The following is a 13455-nucleotide window of genomic DNA, read 5'->3' as shown; positions in this document are numbered from 1 at the left end:
CCAGACAATTTCTATTAATGAGCCATTGTCATGGCCATTCTATGGTAGGTTACCATGTTCTGGAATTTTGCTGATTAATGAGCTATTACAAATAATTTGTGAAGTTCTTGGCCATGACATGGCCATTTTAGGATAGGTTAAAATGTTCCAGACAATTTCTATTAATGAGCCATTGTAAAGTATTAGTGAAGTATTTGATTAATAATCTGAATGGATGTTCTCATTTGATCAGGTCATGTTTCTTCTGAAATCCATGGGAGTACGTCAATGGAGGAGATGCAAGCAGCACCAGGTATGCCTTTTTAATGGCCATTTTAGAGTAGGTTAAAATGTTCTAGACAATTTCTATTAATGAACCATTGTCATGGCCATTATAGGGTTACAATGTTCTGGATTATTGCTGATTAATGAGCTATTATAAAGAATTTGTGAAGTACTTCAATAATCTGAATGGATATTCTCATTTTTTCAGATCTTTTTTCAGATGATTCTTCTGAAAGCCAGTCAACTGAGATGATACCAGGGGTAGCAGGTATGCCTTTAAGTGTATTAATATAGACAGGGCTACAATAATTTATTACTTGATAATATTTACAAGGCCCTTTTTCGATGGGTTACAATGTTCCAGATAATTGCTATTAATGAGTAATTTGGTCAATAATCAGAATGGTCTCTCTGGTTTTTCTTCCACATTAATTATCCATGTTGCCAGTAACAAAGGTGATAGGTGGTAAAGGTAAATATATTATATAAATATTATTTCTAAAACTCTTAATTTTTACTCTGCAATACATCTAAAGAAATACTTCAATCTATCTTAAGAAAACATGTTAATGTTTTAACCAGGAGTGACTGTGGGTCACAATGGGCAGATCTGCAGCACATGGGGAAACTTCCATTTCAATACATTTGATGGAGAATTCTTCCAACTACCCTATACGTGTAACTATGTACTGGCCACCCTGTGTGATAGCACTAAGATGGACTTTAATATCCAGTTGAGGAGGCAGTATGTCAACAACATTCCTACCATCATTTCCTTTACCATAAAGCTTGAGGGAACTGTTATTAAGCTTCTCAATGGCAGTATTACCCTGGATGACGAAGAGTGAGTGTTTTTCTTTTGGCTTAAAAAAAAAAAAGCTAAATGATCTTTGACTAATACTAACATGACTGGCCCCTGCAAATTCCTCTGGTTTGCAGAATTCTACTAGATAATCAAATAAAACTAGAATTACTAACCAACTAAAAAAAATTTAAAATTAAAAATGACATTATTATCTTGTGTAAGATGCAGTATTGAATTGTTCAAAACACACTAAAACTGACCTTGTGGTCATTTGATTATGTGATGTGTCTTTTCTTAAATGTTTTTATCCAGAGTGACCCTCCCCAGCTTTCAGCGTGGAGTGCGTTTTGAGAAAACTACAAGTTACATTAAGATAAGTTCCAAGTTGGAACTGACAGTCTTTTGGGATGAAGTCAACTCACTCTCGGTACAGTTGAACTATTGTTTTCATTACCATTGCAGTACATACAGTATATTTGCAAAGTAGAGTCTAAATGGATCTGAACTCTTATTTTGATCTTATCCATGATGAAATGAACAAGTTTACCAAAGCATACTTGACGGATGGAATGCAGGAAATGAATATCAGCTGTAAAGCAGTTTAATCAGTCTTCTGATCACTCTGTCAGTGTCAGAACACAAGTGTGACATGGAGCCATACTTGCCAAGATTCAGAGACAAAATGCAACAGCACTTGTTCACATAAAGTGTGTTTATACAAACAAAGACAAGTCAAACAAAGTCAAACAGGATACCAACCAAACCTGTGATCGTCCTAACAAATAGGGAAACTTTTCATAAGAATAAGAAACACTGCACTGATTTACTTCTGTATGAAGAAGTATATCCAACCAAGAAGTTTCCGCATCTTTGACAATTTCTTTAACTTTTTACAGCACAAAGCCTCATATACAACCTGATCACTGTTAGGAATGGTAGTTCAAGAACCAAAAAATAATTCTACCTGACATCCAAGAGTTCTCAGAATACAATTTTTAATAATATTATTAAAATAATAAAAAATAATATCTATAACCTTGTGGCTATAAAGGCAATTTAAATAATTTTAAGAGGCCCATGCTTTTGCTTTTATTGGTGATTCTAGAACTCTTCCTTGAATATCATTATTTAAATTGCCTCCAGCTTTATGTTGCAATTATTGCATCCAAAAACCTGCACTTTTTAAAAAGGATACAGGTCATTTGTACAGTTATAGGAAATATATCCACTTCACTCAAATTAAAGAAAATTAAAAAGTGCTATTTAATATTTTGATACCACTGGATTGAAAGAACATATAACATGATTTAGAATATAATTATATAATGCAGCAGACACAAGCTATGTTTGGTTTAATAAACAATATTTGTGTGTAGACTGTTTGTACATTTATTTATTTATTGGTTTGTTTGGTTTATTTGGATCTATTAGCTGTGCCAATGGCAACAACTACTTGTTTTTCTCTTTCAGAAATCTATGATTCTACATAGTTGAAAGGAAGGTCAAAAACATTCTTAGCAGAAACACCTATACTGGTCAAATGATTCCATCATTACTTAGAGATACTGAAGCCCAGTTTACATAAAAAGTAGTGTCATACATTTATTTATTTCAGTTTATTTTTCCCCCTAAAAGTTTTATTACAACGTAAACAATGATTCATTGTTGTTTCTCCTAGTTATGCATAAGAGATGTTGGTTGTTAAACAGAAAACATGTACATTTGGTGAAATGTTACAGAAAACTTTGCCAGGGAAATGATCATTTTAAGTATTAGAACATCACTGCAATTGTTCTGGTGTGGGTTTCCTATTTTTAGCCTATGATATGTACTCACATCTTTTAAACACTAAATGAAATGGATTAGATAACGAGGTGATATGCAAATAATAATGCTTAGCTGTTTATGAACTAAAATATCCAATGAAGACTATCCAGCATTACAAAACTATTCTTATATTCACTATCTGTATGTAAGTGCTATGAATGACATGTATTTTGTCCTACTTATCAGGTTGAACTATCCACAAAGTACAGGAATCAGACTTGTGGGCTCTGTGGAGACTTCAATGGCATTACATATGATGAGTTCATAGAAAATGGTGAGACTTATTTTGGTAGTTACAAATAATTAGCTGTAGAAACAATAGTGTAATTACTATATTAGATTGAAAGTTAGATGCGCTCTAACTTTGTGTTTTGTTTTAGGTTTTTAATTAACTATTTATTTATTTAATATGCTGATTAATATAATTTGCGGCCTCCGTGAGGAATGGAATATTCAGCTTCGCATGTTTGACATACCACATTGCTACTGCTAAGAATAATAATTTGCTAATGAGATCATATTTCCTCAAAAAAATTATACTCTTTTTGATGATGGTACTTAAATGAACAAACAAGTGTCACTATATGGAGTGAGGGTAAAGTTGTTAAATCATATGAATTTATGATGCATAGTGACTCAATTATGTTGACCATTTTGCAAAAAACAACAAATGCAATTGGCTATGTTTTTATTATTTGATATGTATACAGACTTCTGAAATAATTGGTTATCCCGGGTTTGTATGAAGGTTTTTGGCAGTGGTTCTGCTATCAAATTGTCATTGTCTTTGACAGACAGCACACATTTAAAAAATAACTCGAGACACCAGGTTACAGATTGAAATTTGGAATGGTCATCCTACATAACGTAAAACAGAATTTCATTTTGTGGGGTTAAAAGTCCGACTGGTTAGGATGAATTTGGAATCACCTACAACAGGGTTTTTCTTTTAACTTGGCAGCTTTACTCCTCTCACGTTTTCATGCCTGCAATTAGTTGCATATTTATGACCATAATAAGAGTCTTAACAGTCATAAATATACTGTTATTACAGTCATTATTACGCATACTACATTGGGTATAGGCTAAGTAACCTAAAACCTACTTTTTGCAGGGTAGATGTCTAGAAAGATTTGAAGATTTCAATAATTTTTCTCTTAAGGTCTAAAAAAGACTTGTGCTTACTCACAATGCCCTCACTTTAGCTAATGTATTATAAGACTAATTAGGCTATGCTTTGTTGTTCATTTGCTGGCTAGGTACTGCACTAGCAAGGAACTAATGCATTTCTGCTAAGTTATCAAAATCCTTTACAAAAAGAGAGCTTAAAGCAGATTGTGTTACTGAATGGAATTGCATTTGTTTTCTACATTTATTTACACTTTTACAAAATTATTTTTGACCTATTAAATCTGAGGTACATAGAGGGATAAAATTCTTTCAGCAATTTTATTAATGTGATGGCTTGTTGTGTACTACTCGTGTACTAGCTGATTCTGTTGGCAAAGACAATGAATTTGATGAATGTATTTCAAAAGCAGATATATCATCAGGCCACTATATACTCTATATAACTGGATAAAGTGTTAATATGTTTTCTTTCAACAGTTCATATTTTTCTCTGCAGTTATTATGTATTTTTAAGTCTGTTGTAGTCCACAAATTGCTGCTTAAACATATAACTTTATTTTAATTTTAATTAACTTTTCATATTCATCTTAAAGGAGCAAGGCTAAATTCAAATGATTATGGCCACAAATGGAAGCTGGATGCACCAACTGAGATGTGTGAGGAAGTGAATGAGCATGAGACTTCTGAGAAATGCCAGAGCGAGGTATGAACTGTCATTCAAGAAGTGAAATGTCAACATATATTTATTTGTTTGTTTATTTAATCATTCATTCTTTCAATTCATTATTTATGCTATGTAATACCTGGCATACTGAGAATGATGGGAGTATTGCACACTTTCACCCAAACCTTCACCCAACCCTGACTATTATTAATATAAATCTAGTATTTATATTCAATGGTAGTTAATTAAGGTGATAGCATATCTGTTTTGCCGTTTTTATATGATGCTTGACTCCACAGTCAAGAGAAGAGGGGAGAATCTGTCATACTCAAACCTTTAGGGTGCAGGAGGGGTCAGGAGGGTAACACCCAAGACAGAGCCCCATCCATAGCTGGGCATGCAGGAATACACACACACGTTCACACACACACTCATACCAAGACAATTAAGATCAGATTAGACTAGACAAGGTAGACAGGATGATTAATATCAGGATCATGGGAGTTGGAGTCCATAGACGCAGGGGCAGGTGTGAAGGGAGGGACAGATGTAACACTTTTCTAGAATAATTTCCTAGGACATCATTTGAGTGCTCATATTTAGTTTAATGTTTTAATAATAAGAATTTATTGTATTTATATACTGCTTTTCAAGGACCCAAAGATGCTTTTTATCTAGTAATTACTAAATAACTTCAAGTACATGAACAATCAGCATTTTTAAAAATTTTGTACTGTTTGACTAATGCCTAGCTAGAAATTTTCCTTGAATAATGAGGTGATGATAAGGAAGTACTATCTAATAATTCTTTTCATTCTTAACAGATATCTACATGTCACAACTTGCTTTCCAGTCCAGCATTCAACAGCTGCCAGGACCTACTATCTATTCAAGGCTTTATGGATGCATGTGTAATAGATGCATGTCACTGTAACAGCAATACCACATGTCTCTGTGACACAATAACTGAGTTCTCACGCCAGTGTGCCCATGCAGGTGGCAAACCCCAGAAATGGAGGACAGACACATTCTGTGGTGTGTACCTGTAGAACTTAAAATCATGGTGAAGTTATCTGCAAAGCAGTTTTTGGGGACCATAGGGGATATTTATTTGACAAAGGTGACTGTCACAGTCAGTGAAGTGTATGGAGACGCAGGTTGGGTACAACTGAACAAAACTACAGGAGCTATAATTAAAATAGGTGAAATACAAAATATGAACTAATGGCACAGGAATGCATACAAAAGACTATGCAGAGACTAGTGGAACATCCTCATTTATTCTGTAGCAGTAGTGTGATGCAGGGAAGTTACAGGTGTAATACCAGGGGTTGTGGCAGTGGTCCAGAACTAAGAACACCTTGAATATTTGTGCTTTATAGTGGCATTGTTTTTCAGAGATCTTTAGGATGTAAACCAAACCAAAACACTATGGTGGCTTTATTTCGAAACACTGACCGTCTGTCCTTGCTGCATAGTGTGTTCTTTAGGATTTAGTGCCAACAAATGCCACCACAACAATATATATATTTTTTTGTACTATAAGTAATAATCAATATTACTAATTACTATCAGGCAATGGGGGATAATTTGCTACTAAATATTTAAAGTTTTAAAAAATGAAGGTTAAAAAAATTTAAGAACATCATTTTCATTTTTACCTTTGTTGTTACCTTTTGAGTGCTAATATTATGTTTTGTTTGTCCTGTGTAGCAAAAAACTGTCCATTTAACATGCTGCACAGTGAGTGTGAGATCCCATGCACAGACACCTGTTCTAACCAAGAAGGGATCCAGCTCTGTACAGATCACTGCATTGATGGCTGTTTCTGCCCAGCTGGTAACCCACTACTTATGAACACCAGTAACAGACACTTACAAATAACCCACATTGTATATTAATTCAGCAGTAATGTTGACTTTCCATATACATCAATAATTCAATAAATAATTTAATAAAATTTAAAGAACAAACAAATTCAGAGCTCTGAGGGAAATATGCTGGAAAAAGTGTTGCTAATAAAAAAAGGCATTTGGGAACTCTTTGATTAATATCTCTCTCATAATATTCAGAACACATTATAATATTCAGAGCACATTATTCCCAAGTTCTTATTCCCAGGAACTAAAAAATAAACATTTATGGATTTGTAAATAGCACAAGGATACAATTAACCATGAAAAGGTTAAATGAATAACCAACATGTACAACTAGTAATCCCAATATAGGCACACAATGTGAAATATTTAAATTGGATTTTGCAGTTCACCAAGCATATACTAACTATTCTTTTCGATCTTGCTCAATTCAGTAACATGTTGCACAGCTATTAAAGTATACAGTACTGAACTTTACGCTGCTTTCTCTTGTGTTTATTACAGCTATCTGATTAATCTGTATAGACTTCTATTGAGAACTTTTGCAAGTGGACCTTTCATTTAGACTGCTGGTCCTGTGTTAGTATAATGGAGTAATCTACTCTGAAAGTAATCAGTAGAAAGTACTGTTTATTTTATTAAGAACTCCTTTGACCTGGGTAGGGTGATCTCTTGGATTTGCAAACTGCTCCCTTATATCTTGATGTCGCTCACTGCATATTCATCTAAAAGTCTGGTATGCATACCATAAATCTACAAAACCTCTACAGTGAATTAAACACACTTGCTGATCTATTTCTATAGGCACTGTGCTTGATGATATTGGGAAAACTGGCTGTATCCCTGTTGATCAATGTCCCTGTAGCCACAATGGAAAAAAATTTAAACCTGGAGAATCATACACAAAACCTTGTCATAAATGGTAAGTAACACACAGCCACACCCACACCCACACATAGCCTACACACACATTTTAAACAAATTGTACCTTTTACTGTCTTCCCCACTCTCTGTATGTCAGTGAGTGTTCTAAAGGGCGATGGCATTGTAAGCATTTTGACTGTCCTGGCACATGCACAGTGAAAGGGTCTCACGTCACTACATATGATGGCAAAGCTTACACCTTCCATGGAAAGTGCTACTACACCCTAACCAAGGTCACTGCTATTGCACTCATTTAAAACCAAGGGGGTATCAGTTGTTTATTCAAGTGACTGATATATCAAAATGGGCTCTGTAATGTTAGACCAATTGGAATACAAATAATAGTTGTGGCAGGAAGAGTATTGTAGTAAAGTAGTAGAAATATTTGAAATGTACTTTTATTTTACAGGACAAGGATTTGACTGTATGGGGGAATCTGGTGCAGTGTGGTCAGACAGACACTGTAACATGTCTGAACACTGTGATGTTGACCATCTCAACAACTACTGTAAGCATTCTGAGCTAATTAAACATTTGAGGTCATCTGTAAATCTGGCAACATAAACTGATTATTTCAATATCTCATGTAATATTTCAACTTTTCAAAACGAGTTCATCATACTATCACAATGTATCATGTATCACAACACATATCTCCATTCCCATTTAATGTAATCTTGTTAGGTTTTCATCTTTCATCATTGTTTAGTGTATGGTGCAATTTTCTACTTGGTGGTCAATTCAGAAACTCAAATATAGTTATTACACTTTTTATGACATTTTATAAGATAAATTAATTTTTATCAATTACTTTGTAATTTTTATGTCCTCTAAACAGATAATTATCTTATCCAGTGGCACTGTAGAAGTGAATGGCTTCCCATCCAAGCTTCCAATTTATAATGGTGAATTTTCCAATCTGACATCTTTTACCTAAAGTAAATTACAGTGTCTTAGAGTTATGGATATCTATCTATGTACATTTCCAGATTTAAAAGCAATGCTTAATAAAGATCAATTGGTGGGTAAGCTGTGGTGTTTGATGACGCATTGCTCTCTTATTTTTCTCTCAGATCAAGTGACAATCTTCAGGTCTTCTACATTCTTTATTATTGCCAAAATATCAAATCTTCGTCTAGAGATCCAACTAGTTCCAGTCATGCAATTGTACATTGTGGCCAGTTCTGCAAGCAAGACAGCATTAAGCGGTGTGTTTCCATCAACTTCTGTAGGCCAGTAAGCATCTGCAACCATTCTCATGTGCTGAACTGTTCCATTTCATGACTAATACGTTACATCCCCATAGGTCTGTGTGGGAACTTTAACGATAATGATGAAGATGACTTTATGACAAACTCAGGGATTAAAGAGAGCATAGCGATGTCGTTTGCCGACAAGTGGTCGGTTAACTGCAAATTAGATGCTATCATGAATAAGCAAGACCCCTGTAGTATGAGTGTTGAAAAAGGTACAGTGTTTAACTTTTATATCTATGTAAGTTCAGCATAATAGTTTTAAACAATGAGCTTTTACATTTTATTTGTAATTCTTTAATATTTTTGTGTTATTATAGAGAAATATGCCAAGGAATGGTGTACCCTGATTAGTAACGCTAACGGAATTTTTGCCAAATGTCATGTTGTGGTCGACCCAAAAGATTACAAAGATGTAAGGTTTGGTGCACAAGCTAGAATTATTTTCCAACTCAGTCCTCAGGGATCCTTGTGCTCAGTCTCAGCTCTCAGAACAGTTATTCAAGTATTCTATGTTTGTGACTATTTGGTTAAGGTGTGCTGGGGGCTGGGACAAAACGAACAAACAAACAAACAGTCTGGGGGCCCGTAACATCTGGGTTGGAAAATAATTTTGGTTCAAATATCACATACTTTTGTGACATTTATGGAATTGCATTAAATTAATTCTGTTACTTCATTTTCTGCAGAGGTGCATGTATGATTCATGTAACTGCGTCAATAGTGAGGATTGCATGTGTGCAGCTATATCATCCTATGTTCGTGCATGTGCTGCTAAAGGTGTTCTGATCAATGGTTGGAGAGACATTGCCTGTGGTGAGGTGCTACTTTGAGTATTCGATAAATATCTTTAATCAGAGAATGAGGGCCCCAAGGTTTTCTTTGGAGTATCATGGTTTGATTCAAAGAGTAATTGTATTAACAGCAAAATTGGAAGGTCTGTTTCAAATGAAGGTTAAAAATAACAAAATTTAGCACTCCATTTCTTTAATTACCATTTTTCTATAACCTTTTATAAGCAAAAAAGTACTTTTCAAGGCAATTTACTTTTATGCACTTTTAGTGTCCCTTAAAATTGTGGCCATAAAGGGGTAAATTGGTAGCTCATCCTCCTGGGAGTCAAATAGAATACATACTCAGATCAAATTGCATGTTCGCTTGTAGCTGCTAGTTTTGTGGTTTGGCCTTATAGGTATGTTTGCACATTTGTGCCTGTTATGTATTTCCTCTTGTTAAAATGGTAGATTCTAGAAAAGGAAAGAGTACTGATGGCAGTTTGCAACTGTTTTAATTTACTAAAAACAAACAGGTCTACCCTCGGAGTAGAAATTTTGTTTACCTTTCTAAAAATATGGAATTCTCACAATAAAAGCAAATTTGTCTCACTTTGTGAAGGTACATATTCCAAGGATTGTCCAAGCGATATGGAGTACTTCTATAATGTGAGCAGTTGTGGGACCACCTGCCGTTCTCTCAGTGGCCAGGACCATACCTGTCTGGTGACTCACACACCATTGGATGGTTGCAGCTGTGCTAGAGGCACCTACCTCACCGATGAGGGCAAGTGTGTTAGCCCCTCCAGCTGCCCCTGTTACAGCAACAATAAGGTTGTGGCCCCCATGAATGTCATCATCGAGGACGGGGTTACATGGTATAAACATTCCCTGACTGGGTCACCTGTGCACAACACTTTATCCTATTATAACATATTTGACTCAACTCACTTCTAGCAGTCATCTATTAATAAAATTATCACATGCATATTAATAAACATTTATCCAATAAGATGTTTCATCTTTGTTAGAATATATGACTTTAAGTCCTACTTTATTTTACTTTATCACAGCACTTGCAATTACGGCAAGCTGCACTGCACTGGACGGCAGGACGTTCCTAGTGAGCATTAAATCCAAATTTTCTTATATAGTTGTATGTAAATGGATTTTGCTTCAACACTATTTATGCATTGTATGTTCTTTTTTTTATTAGCTTGCAAATATCCTATGGTGTACTTCAACTGTTCAAATGCTGAACTTGGAGAGAGAGGGGTAGAGTGCCAGAAAAGCTGCAAGACACAGGACTTTGACCAGTGTCTAAATCAACAGACAAAGGTAGACAAATGTGTGTGAAGAATAGGTGGAGGTGTGGATGGATGAATAGATCATCTTGTGAATAGATGGATCACAACTGATTGTAATATGACACACTCATGCCAGAAAAAGTATTAAAGCTTTTGAAGCTATATGTCTCCATTCACATAAATGGTGTCCAAGACAAAACTGGTGCTTCAAATCCTTGTTCATTTTTTTTTTTTAAATCATTAAATTATTTTTGAATTAGGTATTGCACGCAGGGCATGCTTATTCTTTATGGTTGGTTACATGAAATAAAATATGAGGGACATTTAAATAAAAGCTGAAAATATTGTTCCAGAATAACTGCTGTGGTTTTGAGCATTGACTGGCCAACTGTAGTGTTAACTGATGTCAATAAAGAAGGCTCCAGATTATGTGAATTAATTGCTAGATATGAGAAATAAACTGAGCCATTGATAAATATTATTACGGACTGGGATAATTGTCAGTCCCTGTACATGACTGTAAAATCTTCTTTCCCTCTATGGTGTGGGCCACAGTTGAGGTCAGGCTGTAAATCAGGGTGTGTGTGTCCAAATGGTCTGCTGGCTGATGGACAAGGAGGGTGTCAGAAAGAAGAGGATTGTCCATGTTTTTACAATGGAATCTCCTATAAACCGAAAGAAACCGTTAAATCTGACTGCAACACTTGGTGAGCAAGTTAATGTGGTGACACTGACAGGTTGCTGTTAATGCTGATCTTAAATGGTCAACATATTGGAAGTTATGTTAAATCTAAGCAAATGTAATTCTACATGCCTATGTTAACTGCTAATGCATTTGTTTATTGATTATGAACTCAACTCTGTTTCTTTGATGACATTTTGCATAAGCTTAACTACAAATTGTGGTATGTAATTTCAGCACTTGCAAAAACCGGAAATGGGACTGCACAGATAATGTGTGTTTTGGCACTTGCTCTATCTATGGTGATGGCCACTTTAAGAGTTTTGATGGTAGGAGATACTCTTTCAGTGGAGACTGTGAATACATGTTGGTGCAGGTAATGTTTTTGCTTATTATCTTGTTCTTGAATTTTTTCACTGACAAGCTACACAATCTTAAAAATTATTATGCTTCATGGTATAACTTTGTCATGCAATCAAATACATTCAAATTAAATGCCACAAATCAGCTTAACATATTTAAAGGATTTTGCTGAATAAATTATTTTCCAGTTAAGCTTAACATAAAAGGCACGTGTTAGCTGGCCATATCAACTCAGACCTTCCTGTTCAAAGAAATTAATGACATTAATTATTTATTGTGTATAGACTGAGGTGACCAAATTTCCTCAGTGAAATGGAATGTGTGGCCATTTTTAAAAAATCAGTGAATAAAGACTTATTCACTCTAAAGTTTATTTTATTAATTTGTAGGTATTTGTGAGACTTAAGTGATCAATTTATCCAGTGAATGTTCCACATAGACTTAATTTTACTACTAGTATTCATTCATAACTTGTAGGTATATATGCATATACTGTTGCTGAAGTTGAAGAAATTGTTGCTGAACATGTCAAAAAATGTCATATGTCCTAAATAACTGCTTGATTAATACTGGGTCACATGATAAACACAAAATTAAACTGAACAAAATAAAATATTAGTTAAGCAACTTGTGTTATGCTACACATGGGGGAATTTTGGAATTTGCTAAGAATATTATTATTACTGCTCAATTCAGAGCAATTTGACATAGAAATTCCCTTGGCTATGAAATTAAGCTATGACTGTGACTTTCACATACCTGAAACTGAAAGCTTCCTTGATAACGTGTAAAATGCAGTCTGCTTTAACTTATTCATTTCATCAAGTCAGCCATATCAACTATCCTATTTGACAGTCTTTCATCTTGGCAGGATTACTGTGGCAGCAGCCTTAATGGTTCATTTCGCGTCATCACAGAGAATGTCCCCTGTGGCACCACTGGGACCACCTGTTCCAAATCTATTAAAGTTTATCTAGGGGTAAGGAGCTCATACAATAGCTTTCTAGAATGGTAGAAGTCAATTCTACAATATTATTATCAACTGCAATATAGGTGCAACATGAATTCTTTCAAAATTGGAAAATGAACTCTCATTACTGAAAACCTGCTGAATCCCTAATAACCTCTTACCTTATTTAAACTTTGTCTTTCTTGTCACTGTTATTTTTTACTTTTCATTCCCATTTATATTTACAGAACCAAGAGTTGCATCTGTCAGAAGAGGATATTAAAGTTACACATCATCAAAATGTTTCAGAAATCCCTTACCATATCCACACTGTGGGGATATACATGGTCATTGAGGCGAAAAATGGTCTAGCTCTTTTCTGGGACAAGAAGACAAGTGTAATGATCAAACTCAGTCCCTCTTTTAAGGTAATCAGAAAGTTATATATAGTTGTTTGTGGATGTATTTATTGTTGTTTTCTGTTTGCTCATTTATAGGTTTTTAAATTATTATTAATTAAATGCCTTTTTGTTTCCATATACCGACTTGCACTTGCATTCTGCCTCACATCATCACACATACAATATCTTTTCTTAATGCCAAATGCTACATTTCATGCTACATCTCATGTCTATG

At 34.7% G+C, this 13455-nt stretch overlaps 1 protein-coding gene across 1 annotated transcript in view; it reads left to right on the top strand.

The window, feature by feature from the left end:
• Window positions 1–267: 267 nt before the first annotated feature.
• Window positions 268–13455, top strand: part of LOC113592069 (mucin-2) — a 35526-nt gene continuing 22338 nt past the window's right edge. Inside the window, exons 1-23 of the mRNA XM_035523713.1 lie at window positions 268–292; window positions 473–532; window positions 847–1108; window positions 1382–1496; window positions 3083–3170; window positions 4621–4730; window positions 5516–5726; window positions 6405–6530; window positions 7373–7490; window positions 7590–7725; window positions 7902–8000; window positions 8331–8397; window positions 8566–8700; window positions 8799–8960; window positions 9066–9160; window positions 9435–9561; window positions 10141–10396; window positions 10592–10641; window positions 10735–10856; window positions 11381–11532; window positions 11745–11883; window positions 12742–12849; window positions 13068–13247. Coding sequence (XP_035379606.1) covers window positions 268–292; window positions 473–532; window positions 847–1108; window positions 1382–1496; window positions 3083–3170; window positions 4621–4730; window positions 5516–5726; window positions 6405–6530; window positions 7373–7490; window positions 7590–7725; window positions 7902–8000; window positions 8331–8397; window positions 8566–8700; window positions 8799–8960; window positions 9066–9160; window positions 9435–9561; window positions 10141–10396; window positions 10592–10641; window positions 10735–10856; window positions 11381–11532; window positions 11745–11883; window positions 12742–12849; window positions 13068–13247 — 2943 coding nt within the window. The remainder of the gene's footprint in view (window positions 293–472; window positions 533–846; window positions 1109–1381; window positions 1497–3082; window positions 3171–4620; window positions 4731–5515; window positions 5727–6404; window positions 6531–7372; window positions 7491–7589; window positions 7726–7901; window positions 8001–8330; window positions 8398–8565; window positions 8701–8798; window positions 8961–9065; window positions 9161–9434; window positions 9562–10140; window positions 10397–10591; window positions 10642–10734; window positions 10857–11380; window positions 11533–11744; window positions 11884–12741; window positions 12850–13067; window positions 13248–13455) is intronic.

This window comes from Electrophorus electricus, chromosome 2, assembly GCF_013358815.1.
Source record: "Electrophorus electricus isolate fEleEle1 chromosome 2, fEleEle1.pri, whole genome shotgun sequence".
In the NCBI taxonomy this organism is placed as follows: domain Eukaryota; kingdom Metazoa; phylum Chordata; class Actinopteri; order Gymnotiformes; family Gymnotidae; genus Electrophorus; species Electrophorus electricus.
The sequence above is the reverse complement of the archived record's forward strand: the minus strand, read 5'-3'. Positions and strand labels throughout refer to the sequence as shown.